General features: G+C 33.8%; 4 protein-coding genes and 1 long non-coding RNA gene across 13 annotated transcripts; 1 reads left to right on the forward strand and 4 right to left on the reverse strand.

The window, feature by feature from the left end:
- Window positions 1-6,394: 6,394 nt before the first annotated feature.
- On the reverse strand, window positions 6,395-8,344 carry LOC147934503 (uncharacterized). 2 transcript variants are annotated; one of them, XR_015572733.1, is made up of 2 exons: window positions 7,506-8,344; window positions 6,395-6,919 (listed from the first exon to the last, which is right to left on the reverse strand). It is a non-coding gene; the product is annotated as an uncharacterized LOC147934503 (long non-coding RNA). The 2 variants fall into 2 exon arrangements; XR_015572734.1 differs by having other exon boundaries at window positions 7,424-8,344.
- Window positions 8,345-10,571: 2,227 nt separating this feature from the next.
- Window positions 10,572-12,760, reverse strand: LOC104737405 (E3 ubiquitin-protein ligase XBAT32-like). 6 transcript variants are annotated; one of them, XM_087472084.1, is made up of 8 exons: window positions 12,522-12,760; window positions 12,196-12,218; window positions 11,910-12,030; window positions 11,734-11,831; window positions 11,415-11,568; window positions 11,235-11,301; window positions 10,950-11,135; window positions 10,572-10,786 (listed from the first exon to the last, which is right to left on the reverse strand). In XM_087472084.1, the coding sequence occupies exons 4-6, from the start codon at window positions 11,759-11,761 to the stop codon at window positions 11,256-11,258; spliced, it is 228 nt and encodes a 75-aa protein (XP_087328210.1). In that variant the 5' UTR covers window positions 11,762-11,831; window positions 11,910-12,030; window positions 12,196-12,218; window positions 12,522-12,760; the 3' UTR covers window positions 10,572-10,786; window positions 10,950-11,135; window positions 11,235-11,255. The 6 variants fall into 6 exon arrangements, 5 of the variants coding, with proteins under 5 accessions (XP_087328210.1, XP_087328206.1, XP_087328208.1 ...); XM_087472080.1 differs by having other exon boundaries at window positions 11,235-11,330; window positions 12,522-12,659; XR_015571246.1 differs by lacking the exon at window positions 11,235-11,301 and having other exon boundaries at window positions 12,522-12,754.
- Window positions 12,761-13,107: 347 nt separating this feature from the next.
- LOC104724218 (uncharacterized) lies at window positions 13,108-15,412 on the reverse strand. 3 transcript variants are annotated; one of them, XR_757579.2, is made up of 6 exons: window positions 14,446-15,377; window positions 14,270-14,367; window positions 13,951-14,104; window positions 13,771-13,837; window positions 13,486-13,671; window positions 13,108-13,322 (listed from the first exon to the last, which is right to left on the reverse strand). XR_757579.2 is itself a non-coding variant. In XM_087472250.1 (5 exons), exons 2-5 carry the CDS (start codon window positions 14,295-14,297, stop codon window positions 13,665-13,667), a joined length of 285 nt encoding a protein of 94 aa, XP_087328376.1. In that variant the 5' UTR covers window positions 14,298-14,367; window positions 14,446-14,586; the 3' UTR covers window positions 13,529-13,664. The 3 variants fall into 3 exon arrangements, 1 of the variants encoding a protein (XP_087328376.1); XR_757578.2 differs by lacking the exon at window positions 13,771-13,837 and having other exon boundaries at window positions 14,446-15,412; XM_087472250.1 differs by lacking the exon at window positions 13,108-13,322 and having other exon boundaries at window positions 13,529-13,671; window positions 13,771-13,866; window positions 14,446-14,586.
- A 1,142-nt stretch (window positions 15,413-16,554) lies between these two features.
- On the forward strand, window positions 16,555-20,436 carry LOC104724219 (proline-rich receptor-like protein kinase PERK8). Its single transcript, XM_010442674.3, has 7 exons — window positions 16,555-18,030; window positions 18,680-19,093; window positions 19,171-19,257; window positions 19,339-19,409; window positions 19,486-19,568; window positions 19,666-19,813; window positions 19,924-20,436. The coding sequence occupies exons 1-7, from the start codon at window positions 17,184-17,186 to the stop codon at window positions 20,302-20,304; spliced, it is 2,031 nt and encodes a 676-aa protein (XP_010440976.1). The 5' UTR covers window positions 16,555-17,183; the 3' UTR covers window positions 20,305-20,436.
- LOC104728317 (FBD-associated F-box protein At5g38590-like) lies at window positions 20,405-21,853 on the reverse strand. The gene is made up of 3 exons (XM_019231945.2): window positions 21,020-21,853; window positions 20,795-20,935; window positions 20,405-20,718 (listed from the first exon to the last, which is right to left on the reverse strand). Exons 1-3 carry the CDS (start codon window positions 21,851-21,853, stop codon window positions 20,440-20,442), a joined length of 1,254 nt encoding a protein of 417 aa, XP_019087490.1. The 3' UTR covers window positions 20,405-20,439.
- Window positions 21,854-22,478: the final 625 nt, after the last annotated feature.

A 22,478-nucleotide genomic window follows, 5' to 3' on the forward strand; every position in this document is an offset into this window, starting at 1 on the left:
GCATTAAAAGAAAAATAATACTCTCTTTTTATCATAAATGATGATTTTCTAGGATTCTTTTTTGTATCACAAAAATTAATTTTCGGTAAATTTTTAGTATCACTAGGTGCTTCCCCACGCAACGCGTGGCTTGTAGTGTAGTTGACACTTTCTTGTTTTTTTGGGTCTTTTTTGTTTTATCTTTTATATTATTTCGTTTTAATTAGGCATATACGAGCTTCGCAGTCACTTGTATTTATACACTATACGTTTATACCATTTCGTTTAGATTTGTACAATTGTGGCGTTTATTTTTTATGAATTATGAGGATGTTGTTTTTTGCTTTTGAGGATCCAATCCTTCCAAATTTGAAGTGACATAGTATTTTAGTTTTCTTATATGATTTTATGAACTTCAGTGTAAAGGTTTTTCAAAGTAATAAGTACACTCATACTGATTGAATTATAAAATTTGGAGAAATGTTTATTTCGATTAATCATCTGATTGAATTATAAGTACACTCACACTGATATATTATAGTTTAACCATGGAGTTAATCAATGGAAATAGAACTTGTGATTGCAAGACAAAATGCTTATATATATTATGTTACACATTGATCGTTTAAAAATGAATAGGAACATCTAATTCTCAAATCAAGTTGATTTTTTTTGTTAAAACCAACATATGTGAATTTAAATTTAACTATGCAAATTTGAAAAATAAATATGAATAGATTAATAAATATGAAAAATAAAGGCAAGAAAATATAAAAGAAATACTTTATTTTTATATAAATAAAAAAAAAGTTGAAAACAATGTTAAATATATATAATACTTTCTAAATTAAAATATAGAATCAAACTCTTACAAGTTACAACACATATGAGATATAACAACAGTTGATATTCTTAACACCCGTGAACCAAAACTGTGCGTTTTGGGTAAGGGTGTCGATCGACACAAAGGGGGTGTCGGTCGACACCAATGTTTCTGGTTCGACCAGTTCGATTTAATTATCGATTTGGACCGGTTTGGTTTAGGGAAAACCATTGAACCGGGATTTTAAAGGGAGAAAATGAACTAGGTCGTGTTTTGTTTTGTCTCACGCCGTTTTTGAGAGAAACAAAAGAGAGAAAAGTTGTGTTCTTGGGTTTTTGTGAGTTTTGTGAGATTTCAAGGCTTTGTGGGTGAGATCTTGCTGTGGGAGTGAGGATTCAAGGCTAGGAACGTGGGGGAAGCTTGTTGGAAGTGTGGATTCGTCATTGTTGGTCAGAAACTTCCTACAAATAGGTGAGTGCATGACCATGGCTAATCTAAGCCTTTGATTCCCTTGTTCTTGCTTGTTGTTGCTGTGTTTGTGTGTTTTTCTTGCTGGGATTGGTTTGCTACAAGTTTCTACGGACGATTATGGCCTAGGTTTTGAGTATTGGGCGATTTGGTGGAGTTGGGAAGCGAGATTCGACTCTCGTTTTCTTCTGGATCGCGATCGCAGAGGGAGTGTCGATCGACACCACTCGGTGTCGGTCGACACCAGTGAAGCAGCATCGATCGACACTGTGGGATAGTGTCGGTCGACACCGTTGAGCCAGTGTCGGTCGACACTTGGCTGGTGTCGGTCGACACCTCCCTTCCAGCGAGTCGGTGTTCGTTTTCCTGGTTTGTTTGCTTTGTTTGTGATTGTTTGGAACATTGGAATCATTGTTGCTTGTGTGTATAGCCCCGTTAGATGGGAGAATTGCCTCACTGAGTGTTTATCAAATACTCATGTATCTCAATATGTGTTTGTGGTGCAGGTAAAGGCAAAGTGTGATCGTATAATAAAGACGATGAAGAGGAGGATGTTCTAGGGACTTGATTGTATGTGTCTGGCGTTGCTAGGTTGCTAGAGTTGGGTCTTTAGAAACATTGTTAGGTTGCCGGTTTCATGTTTCATGATGTTTGATTATTGAATTGTTGATATGGTTTAATATTGGTTATTATTTATTGGATATTATTGGATATTGGTATTTTTGTTATTTCGCTGTTGGTTGTGATTGTGGTTAGGTGGCTAGTGGGTATGAGACCACTAGCTGTAGATTATTATGTACTATTATTATATTTATTATTTATTTCTTATTTAAATAAACGGGTCAGGTCGTTTCAATATTGATGGGAGAAGAGGAGAAAATGATTACTATAAGATGATAATCAAAATTAGATAATGGAGATGAATCTTTAAAAAATAGAACAATGTAAAATATATATATATATATATATATATAATACTTTCTAATTAAAGTATAGAATCAAACTATTACAACACATATGAGATATAACAACATTTGATATTGGTGGGAGAGGAGCAATAAGAACACTGTAAAATATATATTATGTAGTCTCTAAAATTAAAATTTAGCATTAAAAATTTACAATGAAATTTCATTTGTTTTTTACAACCCATACAACAAAAATAAGAAATAAAAAAAAATGATTTGAGGTAATGTAGAAGAGAATGAGAGAATGTGAAAATGAGATAGTAAAAGAATGCTAATATGAGAGAATGAGAGATTGAGAGAATGCTTATTTATATGATAAGAAATGATGGAAGTTACATTTAGAATTATGGAGTTATAATAGTAATTTATTGTGTTTGAATAAAATTGAGTGGTGGAATATGATTAATGCATAATTTATTTTATTTTCAGTTATAATTTTATTTTAATATGTGAGTTAAATGTATTGTGTCTATTGAGTCTTAAATATTTTTTTGAAGCAATTAGAAAGCAAATAAAAAATACAAAAATTAGAAAACATTAAATATAAATCAACCAATAAGGAGAGACCAAAACCTTACTTTTATATATATGATATATTGCTTTAAACTTTGAAATGAGAAATATATTATAAACAATAATTTTACATGAGAAATATATTAATTTAACCAACCAAAATATGAATATAAGTTTAGCCAACCAAAATATGAATATAAGTTTAGCCAACCAAAATAATTAAAAAATATTAAAATATAACCAAAAACATTTTCTCTTGAAAGATAAATAAGTTAGTAGGAGGAATGAATTAATGTACAATTATTAGATAGGAGTTACATTTGAGTTAAATGGAGTTACATGCCTTTAATTATAAATAAATATTTTAATTTTTTATAACCTAAAATAAAAGGAATACCAAGTGGCCGAATCAAAATTCACAAGATTTAGTTGTTTGTTGATATAAAATCAACACTTACACATCATATTTCAACATAAATAAAAAATATTACTTTTGAAGCGACAAACTAAATTAGTTTTCTTATAAAATTATATGAACTTAAATCTCAATAATTTTTAAAACCCCAAGGATAACTTATTTCTTTTTGGTTTTTTTTTTGTTTGTCACTCATCAATTTTATTTATAGTGTTAGATTTCATATTAATGGTTTCACCTTTAGAGAATTTAGTTAAATGGTATTTTTAAAATTATATTTTATTTTTATATTTCAGTTCCAGTTGAATATGATTTCTTTTTGGATCATTTTTTATTTTGATTAAACACACAAAAACAAATTGTTTAATTATGTTCTTTTTGTTTTCAAAAACCTCAAATCATAAAAAAAATATTATATTGATCGTTGCAGATTTATCAATTGAATTACAAAACAAAATAGTCTTTATAAATAGAGTTGATAGACTTTATAAATGGATAATTATATTGATCTTTAAATATTATATTGATCTTTATAAATTATTAAAAATGATACATGAATATGTGAGATAACCGGAGACATAATAGATAATTAGATATGGATCATTTCAACTTCATGATCTTATTGTGTGGTGAATATTGTAAGAAAGTATGAAAATAATGACTTATAAGATGTTAATATATAATAGACAATGGAGATAAACCTTTTAAAAGATTAAAAAATATATATATAAGATATACATATCATACAAACTCTAAAACTAAGCTTTTACAATGATATTTGATTTGATTTTTTATAACCCATACAACAACAATAACAAAAAAAAACACAAAACAAAACAAAACAAAAAAAAGAGATTTGAGAGTAGTGGAAGAAGAGAATAAGATAATGAGTATTTATAGGAAGAGAAATGATGAAAAATTATATTTAGAAAAATGAGATTTACAATTCTAATTTATTGTTTTGTTTTAATACAATTGATTAATACAACTTAGTGGAGAAATAAAGTTAATGCATAACTTATAGGGGGAATTTATATGATTTCAGTTTTATATTATGTGAGTTAAATGTGAAAATTAATTATTTTTAAATTTGTGTTTTAATATAAATATTTTTTTGTTAAAATTGCATTGCCAAGTGGACCAATAAGGAGAGAGTGATTTAATGTTAGAAAATTGTAAATTTCAAGATTCATTAATTGAGAATATAAATTATGATGAATTATTATTGTTTAATAGTTATGAGAAATATGTTATTATAAATAAATAATGCATTTATAGTTAAACATTGAATGTTTTCTTAGTTTAGGTGAATTCCTAGAAAATTATTATTTATAATATAAAGGGAGTAATTAATGAACAGTTTTAAGGATCTCCTAAAATCATATAAGACCATTTCCAATATATATCTCTATCCCCTATATATTAATAGAGAAGCACATTTGAGAAAAAGTTGATGTGTCGCCCCCAGAGAGCTCAGGACACTTTTCAGCAAAATACCCTTAAATTTTCTAATTAATTACAGCTTTATACCATTGTATTTATTTTAAAAACAATTAACTGAATAATAATTAGATATATCATCATTTCTCACACAAATTTAATAGTAAAGCAAAATTTCACTAAAATTTACTTACAAAATATACAAGTCAAAATTATATTGATTTCTTAAAACTAATATAAATATTGATTTCTTAAAATCAATATAAGTAAAATATTCTAAAAAGGCTATAAAACAAATCAATTAATATAAAGTTAATAAAAATAAAGAACATATAACTTATTAAACATATAACTTATTAACATAATCATATAAAAACGAAATGTTATATGTTAGTATTATTACTATAATAATTTATATAACAAGCTTTCAATAGTTATTAAAATGGATTATAAAAAGAAGTATATTACCCCTGAAATATCTCTAACTCATTAAAATAAACTTAATTCCCAATAAATATAGATTTATATATTCATAAATAAATAAAAATGACAACAAATTAGGGGATATCATGATGTGTGATTATTTATATATATCTAAGTATGTAAACTAATTAATCTCAACATTTAGTGTGATTATTTAATAAAAATAGGATTATTGATAACCGAATAGGAATATACGTTCTAATTGTATATTCATTTATGTGCTATTAAAAATGAATGAGACAATAACCCTTATCGTTATAAATAAACTTAGTATCTAAAAAAAATCATAATATTTTTAAAATAAGTAATTATTAGATTATGCAAAATTGCTATAGTTACTCGACAAACCATAAATATAAATTTGATTTTTAAAACACACAAAAATATATATATATATATATATATATATATATATATATATATATTGCCATAAATTGTAACATTTTATAAATATTTTCTTTACCACGTTCACATATTTCACAGGTGAAATGTATTCTTACACGAATAAGTTGATTTTGGAATTTCATTAATTTTTTCATAATGGCTTTTTTGGTAATAATCCGTTATTTATAGAAAATATTAACAAATCGACTAACTCAAAAGATTTAAATAGAATCAAAAATATTAAATCAATAAATTAGATTATCTTCAGAAAATTTAGTTTAAAATCTCATTGTTACTAACATATAATAAAATTGAATAATTAAACTACCAAGTAATTTAGTATATGTTGTTATGGTTACATAAGAAACATGCAAAATTGTTATGATTACAAAATAAAACATAAGAAGATATGAATTTGATTTTTAAACTACACAAAAGACATGTTGCAATAAATAGTAACATTTTATCAATATTTTCTCTACCAGAAAACCTTTTACACATTCAAAGATTTCACGGGTGAAACATATTTTTTACACGAAAAAAACGCAGCTTTGAACAAATAAATAAAAACTTAAGTTACATATTATGTTTGACACATATAGATATTGGTTCTAAGATAATAATTTTACTTATAATAATTTTCTTTAAATCGATTTATCCCGCACATAGTTCGGGTTTGTTACCTAGTATATTGTATTAGGGCATCCCCATTGGGGGGTTTTAATTTTGAGCCTCTTATGTACTATTTGTTTTTTTTATGAATTAATTATGTACTGTTTAAATTCTAAGAACTATTGATCTCTTAATTAAAATTGTATCCTCCAATGGTAGTATATAAATATGGGTCTCTTATTTTAAAAATATAGTTTTTGATATTTTAAAAGTTTAAATAGATTAGAAGTAGTATAAATGTTTAAGAAGTTTTTAAAATGAGAAGAAAGTAGTATAAATGTTTAAGATGTTTCTGTAGTTTTTACTACAGAAAAAAAGTCGCACCATGATCGTTAACTTGTCAAGTTTAAAAGTGTGAGTATATAAGAGGGCATAAAGATGCTCAGCCACGATGAAAGTGCGAGCTCTGAGCCTGAAGTGAACACCGGATGTTACTTGTTCCATGTTAGCATATCCCATCATGTTGGCATCAGCTGCAGGTCCCGTGATGTCATAGCTTCCAAGACCGATCAAATAATCGGAATACGTGAATACACATTTGATCTTCAGCAGAAACAGTAAAAACAATGTGCACTTCATAATAGACACAGACCGCCTCGTCATCTAAACACTCGATGTGGATTAACGATCAAATAATCGGAATACGTGAATACACATTTGATCTTCAGCAGAAACAGTAACAACAATGTGCACTTCATAATAGACACAGACCGCCTCGTCATCTAAACACTCGATGTGGATTAACAATCACTTCTTTCCCGTTTTTGGTCCTTCCTAGAGAAAGCATATGCCAACGTAAGCAACACAAACAAACACAAAAAAAAAAAAAAAAAAAACACACATCTTTCATGAATCTTAATTATTAAACCCAATAAATTATCCAACCTGAAGAAGGATAAGAGGTAACACAAGCCTTAGATGAACAAACACATCATTATGAACCAATTCAGAAACAAACAAGTGTATACTTTTTAAGTTGATGAAGACACTAACCGCAATTATAGAGAGCGACCCTTAGATGAACATCTTACTATGACAAGTACAAATATTGTTACTCTCTGTCAAACCAAATTCCCCGCATTCATAATCAAAGGATCAAACAACTAGCATTTTTGATACTCTGGTTGAAATGTTTTCCTAAATCGATACTACCTTTAAACTTTGACAAGAATTGTGACACTACCAAGCGACAGAACACAAATCTAAACACTAAAACACACAGAGAATACACCAAAGTCAACACCTTACTGCGTAAAGCACAAGTAGCTATGTTGATACCTCGATTCGATTCCACCACCAGGACCGTCCACTGGCATAAGACATCCATAAGCACTTAGGCTAAGAAAGATAGGTAAAGTACCTGGCATTTCTTGACCCTTTGATCCCAAAGCAAAACAGTTCGATCAAGAGAACCGGAGATGAAGCACTCCCCACCAGAGCACAAGCTAAGCGAAACAACTCCATGATTTCCAAATCCATTTAACAGAAGGTATATACCTCGCCACTTTGTTACGTCTACGTTTAGACGTCCCAGCTGCGAGACGACAAGGTAAAAAAATCTCGTAGTTGCGTGGCTGCTTCCTTAGTACAGAGTAGAGTTTGAAGAACAATACACATAGGCAAGAGTTGATTCCAACAGATATAACAAGTGCTGACAGATATAATAATTGCTGACAAAAGCATCTTCAAGAACACCAATCTAAAATATAACATACAATTATCTAGTTTATTGACTAACAAGATGCATCCAGATATAAGTTACAGAAACGATCCAACACACACACACAAAACAGTATCATCGGATCACATGACAAGTAGAGATTCTTGACCAGAACCGAGTTAGAATCTCCCAGAACCTTAAATTCGACGGTGGAGGTGGTGAGATTGTAATCAGATTCCTTAGGGAAACCACTAATGTATTCTTTCAATACCACTTGCTTGTTCGCCGCCGTCGAGCCTGCGTTTTATAGTGTTGGTCTCTCTGTCTCTCGTCTTGTAGCTATCCATTTCCATCTAGTCCGATTCAATCTCCGACTGAGAGATTCGCGACAGAGAGCGAGAGATTGCTCTGAATAAAACTCTTTACCCAACCACACGCTGACACGTCACAGGCTCTTATCCGAAATCGAGTATACTAATTAAGAGGAGCTCTTCGTTTTTTTTCTCCTTTCTGAATTATTTTTTCCCTACTTTTCCCTTAAAAACCCCATTGGGGATAACCTTAGGTTTTTGATATGAAATTGAATGCCTTTTTCGGGAATACTTTTTTGGGAATACAAAAGCGTAGTAATTTAACATTTAATGTAATTATTCTCCATAAATGGTTTGTTTTGATTCCACATTTACTTTGTAACGCTCGGGTTTGAATCGATTTGATATTTTCCCGATCTCCTCCTTCAAGACCCATTCCAAGCTCTCTGTCTTATTCTCTTTGGCTTCCTGAGCTTCTCATGAGTTCGCCAGTTTTTTTAGCACCTTGCGCCCTTGTAAGCTCTGTTGTTTCCTCTTCTCGAACTCTTCTGTCTTTTGGCACTTCGAGAAACATGTGTCACTCTTCTTTTGGTAATAGGCTTTGATAAAGAATCTGAGAATTTTAGTGGTGAATCCAGGTCTAACATCATTCGAATAGAACTCAATCAAATTTTTTCGATGATAATGTAGTTGAAATGAAACTTTGTGTTAAAATTGGAGTTTTAGTCCCAAATTAAATAAAAATACCGAAACACTAAATTGGGATTTTAGCCCCAAATTAAATATACAAAAAAAAAACTAAATTGAGATTTTTAGGTTTTAGATAAAGAAGAACAAAAACTAAAAGGGCTTAGAGGTCAAGACTAAAATAGGTCCAAAACAAAGTCGGACTTTAGACCTTAGACAAAAAGAGGAGGATTAAAGTAGAAGTAGGGAACACATGAAGGATCGACCTAGGGATTGCTGGGTCTTCAGAAGAGATTTTCACCAACTGTTAGCAGTTGTTTTTTACCTAAACATACTTATAAATATGGTTTATATTATATTAGGGGTACCAGTCGACCCCCCTAAATGGGTCCTTCTTTGCTTCCGAAGCCATTGGAAACTGTAAAGCCCAACGTTCCAAACCAGACGTGTGGCGGAAGTTACGGTTATCCTTGGCTTTTGAAATGAAGAGTCTGAGAGAGAGAAGACAACTTCAATAATGAGCAGTATATCTAGAACTAGAAATTAAAATTAAAAGATATTTACACATCACATTTTGGGCTTAGGTCTCTCTTTGACTCTACAATAGTATATGTGTGGGGCTTTCTTTTTTTTTTTTGGTTTTTGTTATACGGTTTGTGTGGGGCTTTTATCGGGAGGTCATACAAGTTTTCTCAAAGTTTGTGAATATTTGAATATTCTGATAGTTATCACTAGTTGTATCTAAATTGTGAAGGTCTTTTAAGGCTCACCGCCAAAAGTTTGTACAAGATCATACATAAATTTTCTCTGTTTAAATTCAATCTTTCCTTGACGTGAATTCATTTAAATTGACAAGAGACTGTGTTAAATTGGGAATGGAGATATTAGACAAAGCTTTGCAAACTAATATATGAAGCTCGACGATGATGAGCCCTCAATTCTTCCAAACCAGCCAAAATATTGTTCGAGTGAAAAGCAAAAGTAAAAATAATTTGAGCGTTGGAAAGTTACAAACTCTTACCAAAAGATGTCTTACATGATACTTAATATGCTTACGATAAGAAGAATTGTCCTAGTTTTAATTTCACTAGCTAAATCCATATTTCCAGAAACGTGTCTAACAGTCAATTCATTATTTGAAAACTTATACGAACCAATGTATTAGTTTAAAAGGCTGACTTGTGTTAAAATAAATAACGGATGCACGAGTTTAATTATACGAACCAATGTATTTTATTTTTATTTTTTTGTTAAAGGGTTTCGAACCAATGTATTATGTATATTTATTCTACGTCGCATGAACTTTTTTTTTCAATCATCCACAAAATTAAAGAATATATGTTTTGAGATAACATCTTAGTATATATCCATTATCCAAGTTGATTCGTTAGCCTTTGATTCTCTCTAAGTGGAGACTTTGCTATGAATTTGGAAAATATCACTACAAGAAATATGAACATTACTACCACACAGAAAATGTTACTAAAGAATTTTCGTAATGCATTTGAAAACGCTGTATAATAAAGAGCTATTGTAGACCTCCCTTCTACCATAGCAGTTTTTACGCGTTATGATAAATTGATCTATTATAGCGCTAATACTCTGCTATTTAATATTATTAACTAGCGCTTAGTTCGTGCTATTATGTTTGTTTTTATAGCAAACATTTCGTGTTTTAAATATTGTTTTTTCATTTTGATAATGCTGCTGTAATGTATATTATTATGTTCTATATTTCAATTATTTGAACTATAGTGCATAAACTAGAAATTGCAAATTGATTCATAAATAAAATTAATATTACATTAAATTTATAAAACATACATTTTACATAAAATCATTCTATCAAATACCCAAAAGATACAAATGCTTGAATCACCAAGTCATAAAGAAAAAGAAGGCAAGTACATTTCTTCACCAAACCAAGTAATAAAGAAACCGAAGCAGTCCTAGTAGATCTCCACTCATACCATCGTATAGTAACTGTAAGTGGGAAAAATAAAAGAGTGTCAGCATAATAAAATTGAATCGGTCATAAGCAATGGTAAAACTCTTACTTTCCTAAGGTTGGTGAACTCGCAAATGTTACAAAGGATTAAACAAGAGATATGAAGAACAGGAAAATGGATTTAAAGTGTTTACAAACCTGGTTTCCAATCACCATCCTTTGAAATCCATCCCTCTCATGTTGTAGCTATTCAATCTGGGACTTCAAAGCAGATGTGTTTTTGGCTTCCTATCTTGCAGCCATCTTACAGGCGGAGAAATAGAGAGAAGAACAAACTTGTTGGAGTTCATGGCAGCTAAAACAGCCCCCCTTATCGATCAATAGCTGTGAAAACAAATGCCAAATGAATTCATATGTGAGTACAAATTCCTACAAAGCTAACCACAAGAGAGAAAACAGAGAAGATTGGAAAGAGATTCTTACTCGCTTAGAACCAAACCATGACTAAAGAAGACTATGACCACCAAAACGAATTTGGAACCAAGAGTCACTGAATTGGTAATATGCGAATTAGCAGACCTAACAATCTACAATGAGATCCCAGAAAAAAACTAACTTCACCTAAATATCTTAACTTAAAAAAAAATAAAATCACTTTTTTACCTTCGATCAAAATCAGCAATTGAGGATTTATTATTCTTCAACAAGCTCCAACAGATGGGAACACTTGGTATATAGTCCGAAACCAAGATCTTGATACACCGAGGGTGACTACTTGGCTTCCTATCATATTGGAATATCATATTGGAAGAGTCACCTGCAAACATTAGAATTCAACTATCAAATTAATCTCAATCTCTGTAGAAGAAAAATGACGTAATGAAACATACAAGACAAAAACTATACATGTCTTGATGACTTTAGAGTTCTAAAAAAAGTGCTGATAGAAGAACATCAGACCGCATTGAGAGAAGTTAGTTACCTTTCTTGCAGCCATTAATCCTCACCATCTCCAGTTTCTCGAGAAACTCAGTATCACCACAATACTTAAGGACTTACAGTCCCCAAAGTAGCAACTTCCTGCACCCAAAAAATATTTGTAAGAACACAGTTAAACAACACAGATGGAAAGAGTAGAAAGTTGTACAAAACATTTACATGGCGGAGCAGTATTTTCATCAGTAGTAAGTCCCTTGAGAAGGTTCCGTCTGTTCTGTCACTCCCTTGAATGAGGGTGTGAGATGGGCTTAGCGAGTTGTCAACTGCAATAGACACATTGCTAAAGAAGAAACATAACAAACTGCACAAATCAGCCCCAATTAAAAGTAGAAAGATTCAGACTTTTAACATTCATACTCTTTATCTAAAACCCAGCAGAACCTTGTACAAATACCAATCCTAGCTAAGGTACTAATATGAGGAAAAACAACAAAAACAAGCCTACCTTTTCTTCTCCAGCTCCAGCCTCTGTATACCATACAAACAAAATCAATAATAATTCAAATATAAGAATCCACACAACAATGAAGGCATAAAAAGCAAAAAGTAGTAGGACTTAAATCCGTTGAATAAGATTCAGAAAAATGTCAAAGGAGAAACATTCACCTAGAGGAACTATTAAAGGCTAAGTATTTAACCCTAGAACCGAATCACCAAGATGAAAAAAAGAAAGGTACACACGAAGCTTCCATTTCACAGAATCACCACTGAAATATATAAAAAAAAGACTCTAACTTTGTTTCCTTGAGAAGAGAGAGAGAGAGAGAGAACCGTGAGAGAGAAGGGAAGAAGAAGGCGTGGAGGCCCTGTAAGAAGCCATCAGAATCAGTCTCCGATCCAGAATCTGAATCGGAGGGAAGCGGAAGCGACATCGGTGGTTTTGTTTTCACTCTGTCATCGATGTTCGAAAGGCGACAAAGGTTTGTTGGTGTGTTGTTGTCTCCGTGGTGGTGGCGACGGAAGTTGAGAGGCGATGGAGGATGGGAATCGATTTTCTGAGAAAATGAGATATTTTTTTTGGAAAATATCACTACAAGAAATATGAACATTACTACCACACAGAAAATGTTACTAAAGAATTTTCGTAATGCATTTGAAAACGCTGTATAATAAAGAGCTATTGTAGACCTCCCTTCTACCATAGCAGTTTTTACGCGTTATGATAAATTGATCTATTATAGCGCTAATACTCTGCTATTTAATATTATTAACTAGCGCTTAGTTCGTGCTATTATGTTTGTTTTTATAGCAAACATTTCGTGTTTTAAATATTGTTTTTTCATTTTGATAATGCTGCTGTAATGTATATTATTATGTTCTATATTTCAATTATTTGAACTATAGTGCATAAACTAGAAATTGCAAATTGATTCATAAATAAAATTAATATTACATTAAATTTATAAAACATACATTTTACATAAAATCATTCTATCAAATACCCAAAAGATACAAATGCTTGAATCACCAAGTCATAAAGAAAAAGAAGGCAAGTACATTTCTTCACCAAACCAAGTAATAAAGAAACCGAAGCAGTCCTAGTAGATCTCCACTCATACCATCGTATAGTAACTGTAAGTGGGAAAAATAAAAGAGTGTCAGCATAATAAAATTGAATCGGTCATAAGCAATGGTAAAACTCTTACTTTCCTAAGGTTGGTGAACTCGCAAATGTTACAAAGGATTAAACAAGAGATATGAAGAACAGGAAAATGGATTTAAAGTGTTTACAAACCTGGTTTCCAATCACCATCCTTTGAAATCCATCCCTCTCATGTTGTAGCTATTCAATCTGGGACTTCAAAGCAGATGTGTTTTTGGCTTCCTATCTTGCAGCCATCTTACAGGCGGAGAAATAGAGAGAAGAACAAACTTGTTGGAGTTCATGGCAGCTAAAACAGCCCCCCTTATCGATCAATAGCTGTGAAAACAAATGCCAAATGAATTCATATGTGAGTACAAATTCCTACAAAGCTAACCACAAGAGAGAAAACAGAGAAGATTGGAAAGAGATTCTTACTCGCTTAGAACCAAACCATGACTAAAGAAGACTATGACCACCAAAACGAATTTGGAACCAAGAGTCACTGAATTGGTAATATGCGAATTAGCAGACCTAACAATCTACAATGAGATCCCAGAAAAAAACTAACTTCACCTAAATATCTTAACTTAAAAAAAAATAAAATCACTTTTTTACCTTCGATCAAAATCAGCAATTGAGGATTTATTATTCTTCAACAAGCTCCAACAGATGGGAACACTTGGTATATAGTCCGAAACCAAGATCTTGATACACCGAGGGTGACTACTTGGCTTCCTATCATATTGGAATATCATATTGGAAGAGTCACCTGCAAACATTAGAATTCAACTATCAAATTAATCTCAATCTCTGTAGAAGAAAAATGACGTAATGAAACATACAAGACAAAAACTATACATGTCTTGATGACTTTAGAGTTCTAAAAAAAGTGCTGATAGAAGAACATCAGACCGCATTGAGAGAAGTTAGTTACCTTTCTTGCAGCCATTAATCCTCACCATCTCCAGTTTCTCGAGAAACTCAGTATCACCACAATACTTAAGGACTTACAGTCCCCAAAGTAGCAACTTCCTGCACCCAAAAAATATTTGTAAGAACACAGTTAAACAACACAGATGGAAAGAGTAGAAAGTTGTACAAAACATTTACATGGCGGAGCAGTATTTTCATCAGTAGTAAGTCCCTTGAGAAGGTTCCGTCTGTTCTGTCACTCCCTTGAATGAGGGTGTGAGATGGGCTTAGCGAGTTGTCAACTGCAATAGACACATTGCTAAAGAAGAAACATAACAAACTGCACAAATCAGCCCCAATTAAAAGTAGAAAGATTCAGACTTTTAACATTCATACTCTTTATCTAAAACCCAGCAGAACCTTGTACAAATACCAATCCTAGCTAAGGTACTAATATGAGGAAAAACAACAAAAACAAGCCTACCTTTTCTTCTCCAGCTCCAGCCTTTGTATACCATACAAACAAAATCAATAATAATTCAAATATAAGAATCCACACAACAATGAAGGCATAAAAAGCAAAAAGTAGTAGGACTTAAATCCGTTGAATAAGATTCAGAAAAATGTCAAAGGAGAAACATTCACCTAGAGGAACTATTAAAGGCTAAGTATTTAACCCTAGAACCGAATCACCAAGATGAAAAAAAGAAAGGTACACACGAAGCTTCCATTTCACAGAATCACCACTGAAATATATAAAAAAAAGACTCTAACTTTGTTTCCTTGAGAAGAGAGAGAGAGAGAGAGAACCGTGAGAGAGAAGGGAAGAAGAAGGCGTGGAGGCCCTGTAAGAAGCCATCAGAATCAGTCTCCGATCCAGAATCTGAATCGGAGGGAAGCGGAAGCGACATCGGTGGTTTTGTTTTCACTCTGTCATCGATGTTCGAAAGGCGACAAAGGTTTGTTGGTGTGTTGTTGTCTCCGTGGTGGTGGCGACGGAAGTTGAGAGGCGATGGAGGATGGGAATCGATTTTCTGAGAAAATGAGATATTTTTTTTTTGCCAAATATTTTTTTAAGTGTTTGGTCCGAGTGAGAGAGAGTGGCGGAAAAAACAAAATTTTAGCTGAGTGTTTTGCCTACAAATGATTTTTCAGTTATTGTAGTGATTTTTGGTGATTTTTGGGTTCCCACTTATTGAAAATTTTCCCCAACACTAATCCAATGCTACAATAGAGCTCACAATCTATTTTGGCACTTTTAGTAGCAATTACTGAATTAGTGCTACAAAGAACTGCTACCAAAACCCAAATTTGTTGTAGTGTATATAGAACACATAAAAAATTCTTGCATTTGCATTGAGGTAAAAAAGCTTCGTCTCCCATAAGCACAAAAACATCTTTTGCGTCATTAAACATGCACAAAACTAGTTTAATTTAAACCAAGAGCCTAATTTCAATAACAGATTATTTAGAATTTATCATGAATTTATAGTGATTTATAGATACAACAAAGTCGAGCTTTCATATTACCAAATACCAACTAGAATAAATACCAAAGAAAAGGAACAAAAAAAAGCACCAAACAGAAAATATGTCTGATCAAATACCTAAAACAAAGCTAAACCGAGTTTCGATGGCACAGAAACTCTATTACTGCTAACAAAACTCCACTAACTAGGCATGTTCATATTTGCTTAAAAACATTTGAATATTCTTTAAAAATCAGAGTTGTATTCTCTCACTACACTTTTGTTAATTAATCCAAAATTGCCAAAGTAAAATATTAATAGCCAATAATTAAAAGAGCAAATTTAGGGAACAAACATGCGCACAAAGTTTTCAAACATCACCATGATGATTACAATGCACATGTACACCACAAAACACTCTTTTTATTACTTTACTAATTTACCATAAACACTTTTCATGATCTCTTTTCTACCCGTACCTTCTTTTTTTCTTCTTTCTAATTTTATACTTCCTCCGTTTCAAAATATAAGATGTTTTAGAAAAAATTTTTGTTTTATAATATAGGATATTTTCAAGTTTCTATGCAACTTTTAGATTAATTTAGTATTTTATATTATGCAGTATTGTTTCTAATTGGTTGAACTTGTTAAAAATAAAACTTTTTAATCTACATGCTTTAGTTAAAACATCATATATTTTGAAACGGAGGGAGTATTTATTCCTCTTGAAAATAGTAATTCTTTTTCTTTTTGAAATAAAGTTTTCTTGAAACGACACAAAAATGAAAAATTCTAAAACGTACACACATAATCAAGCACGTGGCATTTTTGTGTGGTTATGATGTAGGAATAATTTGAATTTCATTGAGATTTGTCACACAAAGAAAAAGAAAAAAAAAAGCTTCAAGTCAATGTAGAAAAAGACGAAAAAAATACTATCAATGAGATCAAAGGAACACTCAAAAAATCTCTTTCTTCCGCACATGTCTGACACTCTCATAGGCGTAAATCGCTCTGTCAAATATCTCCCTGACCAAAAGAGACAGAGTTGCCTCCACGTTTGTCCAGACAAGACTCACGCTCTCTGTCAAATATCTCCCTTTCACCACATTCCCTTCTCTCTTTTCCCACTTTAACCTCTTTTGCTTAAACTGCTTCCCAACTTCGAATCTTCCGGGTGAATAAAAAAAGTTGCAAAGTTTGGAACTTTCTACACTTTGTTCTGCTCTGAATTGCGCGTGTAGCTTCATTTCGGCTTAGAGTTCGAGTTTTTACTTCTGGGTTTCGGAATTGAGAAATTAGGTTTGGTTTTTCTTTTGAGTAGGTTTGACTTGAGGTTGCAGAATTAGGGAATTGAATCTGATTTGTGGAATTAGGGTTTGTTTGTTTGTTTGTTCATAAAGCTTCAATTTTTTTGAAATGGATCGATAACGAGAAAAGTTTATTGCTTTAGATTCGTTATTCGAAATGAGTTTGATTCCTCCTTTACCGATTTTATCACCACCGCCGTCTAATTCTTCAACCACCGCACCTCCTCCGTTACCGTCTCAGCCCACCACTCCATCTGCTCCACCTCCGGTTTCAATTACACCACCTCCTTCTCCGCCGCAATCACCTCCACCGGTAGTATCATCATCGCCACCGCCACCGGTTGTTTCATTATCACCTCCGCCTTCTTCTTCTCCACCACCGTCACCTCCTACCGTCACTTCGCCTCCTCCCACCGTTTCTTCTTCCCCTCGACCTCCTGTAGTGGTTGCTTCACCTCCTCCATCAACTCCAACGACAACACCACCAGCTCCTCCGCAAACTGTCTCACCTCCTCCACCTCCTGATGATTCTCCCTCACCTCCGGCACCAACAACAACAACAACTCCTCCGCCTAAACCTTCTCCTTCACCTCCGGGAGAAACACCTTCACCGCCTAAACCTTCTCCGTCAACTCCATCTACAACCACATCTCCACCTCCTCCTCCAGCTACCTCTACTTCTCCTCCGGCTTCAAATCCGACTGATCCTTCTACTTTAGCTCCTCCTCCAACTCCATTACCTGTTGTTCCAAGAGAGAAACCAATTGCTAAACCAACTGGACCAGCGTCAAACAATGGAAACAACACTGTGCAGTCTGATTCTTCGCCTAGGGGTGGAGTTGGTACTGGTGGTATTGCAGCTATTGGAGTGATTGTGGGATTGGTTTTCCTTAGTCTTTTTGTGTTGGGTGTGTGGTTTACTCGGAAACGAAAGCGAAAGGACCCTGGCACCTTTGTTGGATATACTATGCCTCCTTCCGCTTATTCATCTCCTCAAGGCTCAGGTAAATATAACACATAAGTACACACCTCAGGTTCTGTAACGGCATTGTCTATCTAAAATTCTTTTGCATTTAGAATACGGTTAGAAACTTAAGTCCTTTCGTATATTTACAGCTCGAGAACTGTTGAGAGAAGTGTGTATAGAGTGTTGTGTTGTAAGTAAAACGGTTTCAGAAGCCTAATGAGCATAGAACACTCACTGAGTTTTGGATGCTGTGTTTCTGTGTCTTGTCTGTAGAATGTGTATTGAGTGTTTTTAATTGATCAGTTTCAGAACTTATAAGCATGAAAATCTCGCTGAGTTTTGGCTGCTGATTTTGCTTAATGACTTGACCGATCTGGATCTGATCACACGTCTCTACTGTATTTAGCGTCTGATGTGTGTTTCTGTATCTTGTCTGTACAGTGTTGTGCTTTATACTTTCACCCTAGGATAGAAAACCATATATGTAAGTATGTAACTACATAAGAAGCTATTTGATACATGCTATAATTAAAAAAGGACGAGAACGACCCTTATCAATTGTGTAGGTTGGTAGATTGTCTCTGTGCTAATCATCAAATGCATGAACCAAGACATCCATGATTTCTCTTTCTTATTTGATTAACGCATTATCAAGTTGTTTATTAACTGGAAACTCGTGTTGACAGATGTAGTGCTATTCAACTCGCATTCTTCAGCTCCTCCTAAAATGCGAAGCCATTCGGGTAACGATTACATGTATGCGTCGTCTGATTCAGGAATGGTTAGCAACCAAAGATCATGGTTTTCATATGATGAATTATCTCAAGTCACAAGTGGGTTCTCTGAGAAGAATCTTCTCGGTGAAGGAGGGTTTGGCTGTGTATACAAAGGCGTTCTTGCAGATGGTAGGGAAGTGGCAGTTAAACAGTTGAAGATTGGTGGAAGTCAAGGAGAGAGAGAGTTCAAAGCAGAAGTTGAAATCATTTCTCGGGTTCATCACCGCCATTTGGTTACACTAGTTGGTTATTGCATCTCGGAGCAACATAGGTTGCTTGTATATGATTATGTACCTAACAACACTCTCCATTATCATCTCCATGGTACATGCCTGATCTTCTTAAACCATAAACTTATCTTTTTTATAACTACATAAACTTCAATGCCTGTGTCTTCACAGCTCCAGGAAGACCAGTTATGACTTGGGAAACTCGGGTAAGGGTCGCTGCTGGTGCAGCTCGTGGAATCGCATACTTACATGAAGACTGTAAGTTTTTACTGCTGCTTTTGATTTTGATAATGCTCTTAATTTTGATTCGTTCTTATGTTCTGCTTCTCGCTTTGGCAGGTCATCCCCGCATTATTCACCGTGACATTAAATCATCCAACATACTTTTAGATAACAGCTTTGAAGCCTTGGTACCATCATATTAGCTTTATTCTAGTCATCAAACAGTCTTTGTTTCACCTCGCTGAACTCAAAGTTTTTTCACAGGTTGCGGATTTTGGTCTTGCTAAAATAGCACAAGAACTGGATTTAAACACACACGTCTCTACACGTGTAATGGGAACCTTTGGGTGTGTTTGTATTGCACTATTTATTAGAATGTTCTCTGTGTGCAAATCAACTACTCACAGAAGAACTAACCTATTTATAACTGTTGAATTTTCTTAGGTACATGGCTCCTGAATATGCAACAAGTGGAAAGCTGTCTGAAAAAGCGGATGTGTACTCGTATGGGGTAATACTGTTGGAGCTTATAACTGGCCGCAAACCTGTAGATACGTCTCAGCCACTTGGTGATGAGAGCCTTGTTGAGTGGGTAAGCTCTAAGTAGAATATAAATTGCAGAGTGGTGACCTGATATTTCTTGAATTTCCATGATTTGATAAGTGTCCTTTTAACCCCCTCTGGTTGAAAAACTCTTTCCAGGCAAGGCCCTTGCTTAGTCAAGCAATCGAAAAGGAAGAATTTGACGAACTAGTCGATCCGAGGCTAAGGAACAACTTCATCCCAGGAGAGATGTTCAGAATGGTAGAAGCTGCGGCTGCATGTGTCCGCCACTCAGCTGCAAAAAGACCAAAGATGAGCCAAGTGGTGAGAGCTTTAGACACACTTGAAGAAGCAACGGACATAACGAACGGAATGAGACCAGGACAGAGCCAAGTGTTTGACTCGAGACAACAATCTGCTCAGATAAGGATGTTTCAAAGAATGGCTTTTGGTAGTCAAGATTATAGTTCTGACTTCTTTGATCGGTCACAGTCACATAGTAGCTGGGGAAGTCGTGACCAGTCCAGATTTGTACCTTAGTAGTTTTAATGGTTTTATGCCTCTTTTTCTTTTTCCCTTAAAACATGTCCTTCTTGTATATTCTTTTGCATGATTTAATGTATCTGTAAAAATATATACATACACATAAACTTAATAGTCTATTGATTCAAACCCTCAGTTCAAAACAAGTTGACATGTGGTTGAAGCTCGGGGAGAAAATGCCAACTCCTTTAACATGTCAAGTGTTAAAAACAAACTTGGTGGAGACGAGATTGTTACCACCTTTATGTGGCAAGCGTTTTCTAAGATATAAACCATAACGTCTCTCTCTTGTGGTGTTCCTAAGTATCCCGACCAGTTGAAAATTTGTAGACTGGACAACAAGCATTTAGGAACAGGACTCGGTCGATTCCAGCAAACCATACAATCATGCTCCTGATCATCCTCATGTTCCTAACACCAAACAGAAGAATTGGATTAAAACCGTATCAGACAACCAAAAGAGCAGTAGTTTATCGAAGAAGCTTACTTCATCAAGGAAGATGTTTAATACTCGTAAGTTAGGAGAATCCTTAAGCAACTGGCCAAGGAGATTCAACGAACCCTCTTTGCACACACATAGGTTCAGATGCTCGAGCTGGTTGAAAATAAAACCATCACCGTACACATCCTGCCCACAAAATCAAAATTATTAAAAGAGTATTCTATAAATTAATGAGATTAACAACTTGTTGATAAATCGAAACTAAATTACCTGGGAACATATTCTAAGACGCTTGACAAATGTGATTGATCTAATAAGACACTTTAGATCAGGGAATTCAAAAACACTGACAAATGCTTCCCTCAGCTTAGGCATATTCTTAATAAAACAATGGTGTTGAAAATAATTCCAATCCTCAAGTTTCAGATAGTTCAAAGAAGGAGTATCTATCACATACCCATCTACAAGCAAGTTCTTAGCTATAAAGATACATAAACTCTGTAAAGACGGGACGATAATAGTGAACTCTTTGATATCGTTACCCTCATAGAAAAACAATGACAGGTCTTCGAGAACATGACACATAGATAGAAGCTCTTGAAGAGATTTCCCATCTACTAGTTTCACATCTTCAAGTTGCAAAGTTCTGAGAGAGGGGAGACAAACCATAGAGGGAACATCCATAAGAACCATGTCTTTGAGTTTCAAGATCACAAGCGATTTGCAGCTAAACAAGCTACTCGGGAAAATGTTTCCATTCGCCAAGTTATAAGAAATTTGCAGCTCACGTACATGGCGAGAAACTACAATCTCAACCCACTTTCTAATATATTTGGGTTTAATATCCTTACCGAATAAGTTGAGACACAAGCTTTCTATGACCGGGGCTCTATGTAATGGCAGCTTCTTGTCAATAAAATTACGAAGGCCTCGGTTACTGTAATTAATTAACCCCCTCTTAGTTTTGTAGTTGAGTTTAGGCAACCACATCCAAAGAAACTCCCAATGCTTAGATAAAATGCTAGTGGACACAGCTTTTTTAGTGGGAAGAAACGATAATATCTTAACGAGCAAGTCATCATGCAATGCACTGATTTCGTCCATACCAAGATACTGGTACTAAAAAGAGAACAACACCACAAATTCAATAAGGTTCCCTTTTAAGCCCTAGCAAACGAACTGACAAGAGAAAACACAGAACACAGCACACTGGAATGGACAAAAACCCTAGAAAAAAACACCATGAGAGTTCTAGTGGGCCTGCACGTGGCCCAAGCTTCATGTGAACTCTTTTATAAAATGAAGACTAATTTTTTTTTTAATCTAATGTTAAATTATATTCAAAAGAAAAATAATTTTTTTTGTACATCGTAAATTCAGAACTGTTTGGAAACTTTATTTTAAAAAATAGAAAGAACAGTTTGAATAAGATCTGGCTGCAAACCAGATTTGAATGCGGGTGTCTCCTCTCTCCCCAAGAGTGCTCATGCGGTTACGGACATTCTTTTCGATCAGTTTTACCAGCTTTTCCGTTGTTGATGGAGTGTCCCCATGGCATCTATCGTTTCTTTCTCTCCACAGATAATGTACAGTGTTTTGATAAGTATAACCCAAGAGAAACCTTATTGTAGTATCCAGTACATTTCCCACAAGTGAAGATACAACCTCTTTCCAGCAAGCCGTGAAATTGTGTAACAGAATTCCTTTCACTAGTGCCTCCCACACCTGC

Source organism: Camelina sativa, chromosome 11, assembly GCF_030686135.1.
Source record: "Camelina sativa cultivar CO46 ecotype springtype chromosome 11, ASM3068613v1".
Taxonomy (NCBI): Eukaryota; Viridiplantae; Streptophyta; class Magnoliopsida; order Brassicales; family Brassicaceae; genus Camelina; species Camelina sativa.